This window comes from Fulmarus glacialis, unplaced genomic scaffold (assembly GCF_000690835.1).
Source record: "Fulmarus glacialis isolate BGI_N327 unplaced genomic scaffold, ASM69083v1 scaffold13933, whole genome shotgun sequence".
Classification (NCBI taxonomy): Eukaryota; Metazoa; Chordata; class Aves; order Procellariiformes; family Procellariidae; genus Fulmarus; species Fulmarus glacialis.
The window spans coordinates 158,713-167,121 of NW_009203658.1; the positions used below are offsets into that span (position 1 = coordinate 158,713).

Here is an 8,409-nt window from a genome sequence, read left to right on the forward strand (position 1 = left end):
CAGAAAAACTGCAATCCTGTCCATAATTTCCACAGTTTGAAGCATATATTAGTTGATTTCCATAAGCACAGGAATGATGAGCAGGTCCTATCATGTACAGTGATGATGACATTGGCAGGGAACAGTGATGTTGTGTCATTAAATTAGCATTTCTTTTGTAAAGAGGGGTTCATGTGAACTTCCCAGTTGGTGACTCTCAAAATATCCTCTTTGCGGGAAGGTGGAAATACGGAGTACCAACTGCATCAAATGGAAATAACCCTGCTTCCTAAACTTGTCTCCTACCCTTGACATCAATCACAAGGCTTAATAACTAACCAATACCAGTGGATCATTCTACTCCCCTGCTTTGCATATTTCCAATACTGGTAAATTTTAGATTTAAGGAACAGGTACTGTCTGCATCCTGATGAACTAAATCCATACCCAACTAGCATAACAAGAAGATAACAATCAAAATGAACAAGCTGATGTGATGTCCTCATCTGCAGAGCATGCTAGAGACAGGCAAGAAAGACTACAGTTTGGAAAAACTAAAGCTTACTGTCTTTTCTTAGCATCAAGTGTAGTTTGCAGAAAGCAGACTGAATATTTTTACTTGACATTCTGAATCCAAGGAATAATTAGGGGTCAGAAATGCATCTTTTCTTATATGGAAGAAAGAACACAGAGGAACTGTTTCTAACCAAAGTACTTGAAGCCTAGTCAGGAATCTAAATAAAGCAGTAACAACTCAGTACTTCATCTTCCGAGGAAAGCAGTTTAAAATGCACCTTAGAGATGTTTGGTCAGAGACTCAGAAGCAGTACATTTTCTTGATTCATTAGCTTGCAACAGTCCTATGACAAGTTAGCATCTCCTTCTTCCTCAGCATCTAAGTTTACCCCACATACAGAAAACAGGTTGAGATTGCTAGCTGTTGAATTTCAGAAAATGTCTAGAAGAGTCCAGCCTCTTCACTACAATCACTGGACGCTGTAGGAATAAAGATATTACAATGAGGTCAGACTTCCTTAACTACCTCTCAGAAAAGCTCCCCAGATTGGGCATTCCTCTGGTTGATAGTTCCCTGCTCTAGTGCAGAATCTCTTAAATCTGTGAAGAAGTGGCCCTGTCCGTGGTGCTTGGTCACAATACCATGCCGCCAAGGAGTCTGCTGTGCTTGTGACAGGTCTGGAGCACCTCCTTACAAAACGCCAAGACCAAAAGGGCTGGAAAACAAACCAAAACCGAAATAGACAGCAATTCAACAAAAGACAACAAAAAGCTGAAACAAAGGACTCGCACTGTTGCCAGGAAAGACATACTAAGGTAACAGGGCTTTCACCCGAGTCTTCAAAGTCATCTTCAGAACTGAGTCCTGTTGAAAAGGTTAAGTAGGCTTTTGTTCCAGGTGGAAAGCCTACAGCAACTGAGTTAAAGCAGGCCTCTTCCAAAGCAATGTTTAATACTTGGTATCCTCCCTTGATGCAAAGGCTGCTACATAGGACCTCCAGTAACAAAGTGTCTTTTTTCTGTATAAGGGCTATCCATCACTGCCCAGTGATAGATCACTGCATACCTGTGAAGGTTGTCAACCAGGGAAGTTACCCTGTTTCAGCAGCATTGCTTCAGACTGAACAGCTTCCGAAAGAAGCAAAGAGCAAACACCTTGCTTACCTAGGTTACACAAAGCCACGATGCTATCTGCAGATTTGCCAGACTGCATAAAGAGAGCACATTCACTGCTAGCAGCTTCCTATCCCCGCCTCCCACGGGGTATTTCTGATCGTTTCCTTTTAGGCCTGAACATTAATACATCTTATCTGCCATGTCGATTATTACTACCCTTAAGCAATTTGAAAACCAAAGTACACATAGCAATGCCATGCACTAGCAATGGTTTGCCAGTTTCTCTGAACTACACAAACAACTAACGAAAAACATGTCCTACGCCAAATCAAAAACCATGGGGAAGTCCAAAAAGTGTGCTGGAAGAACTAACTCCGACTGGAATTGGAAGCAAATTATACCTGTCTAGTTGCATCTTAGCTAGTTACAGCCATGACATGTACGCCACATTCTGTTGTTGAGTCCTCTACAGGGCACAGCAGAATAGAAGACTTTGTCTCTTTCAGGAGGGGTTCTGCCTCTTAAAGCAACTTTAATTTTGGGATTAAACACCAGTGGCTTCTCAGATATGAACTAATGCAAGAAGTGAGTAACTATTTTCAGAAAGTCTGACCCACACCTTCCCAGAGTGTCTTTCATATCCAAAAATGTAGAACTGGCCAATACAAGAGTTTACAGGCGTCTTGCTTTGCTGTGTAGAGTCCCTACACAGCTGACAGCAGAAGCCATTGAAACCACTAGGTAAATATAACCTGAAATCCTACCTGCACTTAGCATCACAACACTTAATCTTTTTATGGCAAGATGAACTGCTGATGACCTAAATGTCTTGGAGAGGTACAAAAGCAACAAGCAGGTGAGCATTATTTGAAGAGACCAGAAATCTCTTGCAGCCAACATTTCACTCACGTCCTTTGCGGTGGGTTATCTTCATATCGTGAGAAAGTGTAATAACTAAAATCACATACTGAAGAGTCTGGATGATGTTCCAAAAATGCCTCTATAGACTATCTTGTCCATCTAGACTGTTTGCACCATTATGTGGGAGAACTCTGAGACTGGAAATGAGAAAAGATTTGCTCTCCAAGCTTGACAGCTGTGATAAAGAGGCACTTAAGTCAGAGGAGAAGGCTTACTGCACACATCTTAACTGTAGTTCCTCCAGCTGAGCAAGGCAGTAATACTGCCAGACTATGCCTGTTCTCACCCATAGGACAGGGTACAAATGACTTGTCTCTCAGAAGGGGAAAAAAAAAGAAAAACAAAAAAACCCCAAAAACCACTTTTATTCAGAAAATAATTTCATCTCAGGTTCCAAAAAGAACATAACTACATACTAGACCACAAACTAAATCTAATCTTATATTAGCGATAAAACCTGGCCTAACAGCACATTGCATTGTTTTGAAAATTAGGCCATTAGGAAGAAAACACATGAAGGCATCAAGGCCTCTCATTAGACACCATGAGCTCGGCAAGCATCCACGGAAAAATATAAAATGATTTAGCTGGATTTTCCACCCAGTTAATCAGTCCTGAAGCCAATGGAATCATTGTATAATTAAGCAGATTTCTCTAAAGAGCTCATAACAGTTCACACTGCTTTAATAACCTGCCTATGTGTCAGAGAAGCTGAATAAAAGAGAACATTTCAGGACTGAAAGAAAATTTAAGAAATGCATTCTGAGTATCAAGCAGTTTAGGCAATATGAAAATTGATAGTAATATTTAACATTACAGTGGCAACAAAGTTAGTCCCTACTATTTTACAGCAAAGTATTATATCTCATTAGTAAGCAGCTTGACCATATTTTCATCTCAGTTTTGAAGTAAAAAAGCATATGAGCATGTGGTATGCATAAGAATTACTGCTCTCATGTAACATATTACAGTCATATTCATATATTACAAAAGATACTAGTAACTTGTTTCATTTAGAAGTGCCTTTTTTAACTAAATGCATTATGTATAGAATCCTGTGTTTAGCAAGAAAAAAGCTAAAGAAATATTGCCTGAGAAACTGCAGAAGACTAATATGCTTATTATATATTTTATTGTTTCTATAGGCCTTTAATAACACATGTACCCTCAAAAGTGGAAGTTTACCACTATATAAGAAACTTAAGTTATTGCAGTTATATGTATAATGCTGTACTAAGCATTATTATAGAAGGATAATCATTTAGTTATTGGAAGAGTAGACTACAAGCACAAAATCAAACTGATCATTAAGGACAACAATGACATCTAGTGGACACTCGGAAAACAGACCCGTAGCCTAACACAAGGAAAAGATCCAGTTGCTGGTACTGTTCTACAATGTGAAACTCCCAAATTGTTACGACGCCATTAAGAAATTAAAAGACAGAATTTGCAGCTGGTGAAAGTCAAAGCAATATGATGATTCGTTTCTTTCAAAAGAATATTTAATTAAAAAATAAAGAGAGTCAAAACCCTTCCATTTAAGATTTAGGATAAAAGCGTAGGTCAAAACTTGAGAGAACATCAGAAATCATTGAAAGGATATAGATAGATACATAGCACCAACATAGTAAGAGGCATACATGTTTACTACACTTTCTATTCCCACTTCACCTACAACCTTCTACTTATAAGTTGCTCTCCTTGGGACTTCAAACACTGAAAAACAAAGTGAAAACAAAAATCCCAAAATTAAAAATTCAAACCACTAGTAGTACCTCCCTTTTCTCATCATTCCAATCCTTCTGTTATTGTAATACCTGCCATATAAGGGAGATAAGTTAAACCTTCCCAATATATCAGCCAGTAGCTGCCTAGCTCCAGAAAAAAGGAATCTGAAACATGAGGCTACCATAACTCAAAATTAGCAGATACCTGCTCATGAGTAACCCGATTAGTTTACAAAGTGGACTTCTACAAAGATCATGGATTATTTTAAATCTGTGTTTACTATTTACCAAAAGGCTAGCAAAACTAAGCAGTTAGAGCAACTCAAATCTGATCTCAGTTGTTCCATCAAAGAAACTTTTTCTGGTTAGAAGTGTTACCATGAAAAAATACTGGGTTTGACTATTACACTTTTGTAAATAAAAACATTAACAAAACACTACAAATCTATGTCCCATTCGAAGCCTTAAGCATCAAATATCCTACCTACAGAAATGGAAACTGGATTTTGCATCCTATTGTTAAAAACAGAAATACTGCATCCCTTCCAAAATTTCTACATCTCAGTGACTGTCCAGTATAAAAGCAGCATTGCAAAAGATTAGAAACTATACTTATGAACACATTTGATTGTAATTTACATTAGACTTACAATTTAAATTGGTATCTTGCTTGCTTTGTATACGATTTTGGAAAAGTTAGTGTTGCAATTCCCCTAGCTCTCACCATCAGGTATTAGCAAATACGTCACAGATTCTCACTTACATGAAGATTCCCTAACCAGTAGAATACAAAGAAACCTTTCCATAACTGATGATCAGGCCTTGTGTCCCAATTTCTTTTTGCCAGGGTCTCAAAGTGAGCTTTGAATCAGATGCTACTAGCTAATAAGAGTACATGCAGCCTCCCAAAAATGAAATCCAGACTCCAAAGATATTTATGCACCATACACAGCCATAATTAAAACCTGTAGTTTTAAATTCTGATTCCTAGTGAGACTCAATAGCTGAGCAACCCATTCATGTAAACTTGAATTCATGCTTTTTTTTTTTTTTAAGTCTAAAAATGCAAGTATTTAAAAGCTAAGTCTCCCTTTTGATGTATGCAATGCATAGGGTTTGCAGATATTTTAAGTGAGATCAAAGTTTAACCAATTCTAAACAGCCTTGTTCTGGAAAATACCACTCTTTATTCCATTACAGGATCTATATATGAAGTCTGTTAAAACCATGTTGGTAATGGAGCCTGATAAAACCAGAAACCAGCCTCAAATTTACGAGGTAAAAACTAAAAGCAAACATCAAAATAAACCTAGCCATTTTCCTCCTCCGAGCACAATGCCATATTTTACCGCCAAAAACAATTTTACTACATCAGACGTCCTAATGAGAGAGGACTATTTTAAGGCAGAAAGCAAAGCATCATTGACCTACCCGGATTTCCTGGAGATTATGAAAGTTATTTCCTACTCTGACAGAGATTTTGCTCGGAGTGTAACTTTCATCAGATTTGTAGTCTGCATAAATACATAACGTCTTCACTGTTGTTTTTCTTCTGCAAGAAGCAACAAAAGCTACGTAAGCATCATAAAGAAAAATATTCAGGATGAGTTTGTTGCTAGTTTGTAATAACTAAGGATTTACATGTTCTAAAACTTAATACAAGCGTGTCTACTGATTTATAAGAACCTCACTGTTAAAGCAACTAGGTGTTTTTCCACATTAAGTAATGCACACACAGTTGATTTTCACTGTTCTCCTTTGTCTGCCTTCAGAAGTGTCAGTATACCAAGAAATACAACAAAAGGCTAAGATGCCAAATAAGCACTTGTATGTGATGGAGTATATGATTAGCTTACCAAATATGGGCTCTATTACTATTCCAAGAGTTCTCCAGAAAGCAAATAAAAAAAGGTGACAAACATTTAACCTCATCTTAAGAGTTTGGTTAAAGAAAAAGGACTGAAAACACCCTACACAGAATAGAATAGGAAAAGGTTTCTCACACGATCAGTTGTTAAGTCACACAGGACTACTTTAAAAACAGTCATCTACCCTTCAAATTACATTCAAAGACAGGAAGTCAGGACAAAAGTGTCATCTTAGGTAGGTAACTGTGAAACTGTTACAAATGACATACTATTAAACATTCCTTTTGGTTGCTTATTTACACATTTAGTAACCATAACATTTGAAAAAGCTCATCATTATAAATGCTATCTAACTGGCTTCTTACCAGTTGGGTAACAGGATTAACCCAGGAGTCCTTGCACTTCCAAAATTCCTATCTTGGTGAACAGTAATCAAACAAAACACCCTAACCCATAAAGAGTAATTTTGAATACCTAAATTGGATGTTCACCAAATGAGGCTGTGATCCATCTGACTGCCAGTAAGTTTCTAAATTATCATCTCGTAACTGATCCACTCCAAATCCTAAGAAAAAGAAAATGTCATAGTCTTGAATATCCCATTTCCGTGATGCAGACATCACAGACATAACTTTTCTTCAGCTGTTACAAACTACAGTGTGTATTCTAAATTATAACATATAAGGAAACATTTCTAGATATCCAAGTTGTGCCTATGCTTTTGTGACACAAAAATGACAGGGGAATCTGTCAATCGAAGCTCAGTACTTGAGTGTCTTTACATTCTTATCTCCTGTTGAAGTCTGTGGGGTTTTAAACCATTCAACACGTCCTGGAATTTCAAATGGTTAATGGTTAACTCATACTAATTGCAAGAACAATACTTAATGGTTAGGCTTTTCCAGCTATTCTATAATCGAACGGCTGAACTAAAGGAAAATCATTAGCAGAAACCGTTAATTTATTATAAAATTTTAGCCAAATATAACATCTTCTTTGCAAGTAACTTGCTGAAATATTTTTACTTTTTCAAGTTAGTAGCTAGAACAAGCAATAGATGCCAAAACCAGTATTCCTGAAAGTTAATGCTGTCACGTTTAAAGAAACAACTCCAAATCTTTATTTTTCCATTCCCTCATTATCTGTCCTTTTACTAATCACATCCTTTTACTGATTGCCCACACTAGCTGCAATTTTAATTCAGCAGTTGAAGTTTAATCTGTAATAAAAATTATCTTCACTCTGCTTGAAGCTACTAAACCATATGACATTTGTCTCCAAGCCAGATACCAGAATATCAGACCAAAGAGCACAATATTGTGACATTGACTGTAGGCTGCAGCAAGATACCAGATCAATTCCCAACAGATGTTTCTGAAATAGCAACTCAACTACCTCAAATGAAAAGAATACAGATTTTTAGATATTTTGAGCAGGTATAAGCTATCATTAACTGCACCTCAGGACCACTTACGATAGTTTCATTTTACTTGCAGGATTTTAGGGAGCTACACTATAATGGCCGAGTCCACACAAATTTTGGACAGAACATTTAGGTCGCCCAGCTGCATGGTTTTTCTAAGTTAAAAATCGAAAATACCCAGGCAAAATGCCAAAGCATAGAAACAATTACACAGTGCTGACTATGTTTCTGCTTACACGATTTAGTTTGTTCACTGTGCAAGTAAAAACCAATTTAGTATAAGATCGGTAAAAGATCTGTTTTGTTAATATATTTCCTCATTGTAGGATTTCTGATATAGTTATAATTTTCATATTGCATCAAATATAGACTAGGCCAAAATTATTTGTAATGGCTACCCATACAGCTTACACTACAGCAGTTTTACTGCTACACTCTGTATGTGTGTCTTCTTATCAAAACATAAAACATTATCTATTCTAAGAAGAAAAATGTACATTCAGCTTTTTACATAATTTGTTGTGATTTTACCTGGCTTACAGGATGAAAGAGACCAAACTGCTTGTGAGCCTATTTCTCTAACAGTACCAGTCCTCTCTAACTGCTTTGGATCAGCACCAGGTGGTGTCTTGTTTGGGGTAGTCATCTCTAGTGAAAGAAAACAAATGAGTTAGTTGATACATTTTTAGCTTGATGGGAAAATTAAAGGGTTATGTTTGTTCATATAGATGGTTTAATTCTTTGGCCTCACACTTATAAAATAGTCTACAGAATATGTGGTTTATACATATATGTATACATTTTTGCATGTCTGTAGAACCTTTTATTTATGCATATAATAAAATAATATATATAA

General features: G+C 36.7%; 1 protein-coding gene across 1 annotated transcript in view; it reads right to left on the minus strand.

Moving 5' to 3' along the window:
- Positions 1–8,199, minus strand: part of ANAPC10 (anaphase promoting complex subunit 10) — a 31,550-nt gene extending 23,351 nt beyond the window's left edge. Inside the window, exons 1-3 of the mRNA XM_009574720.1 lie at positions 8,085–8,199; positions 6,605–6,695; positions 5,694–5,814 (exon numbers count right to left, since the gene is read on the minus strand). Of these exons, the coding sequence (XP_009573015.1) occupies positions 5,694–5,814; positions 6,605–6,695; positions 8,085–8,199 (327 nt within the window). The remainder of the gene's footprint in view (positions 1–5,693; positions 5,815–6,604; positions 6,696–8,084) is intronic.
- Between the last annotated feature and the right edge of the window lie 210 nt (positions 8,200–8,409).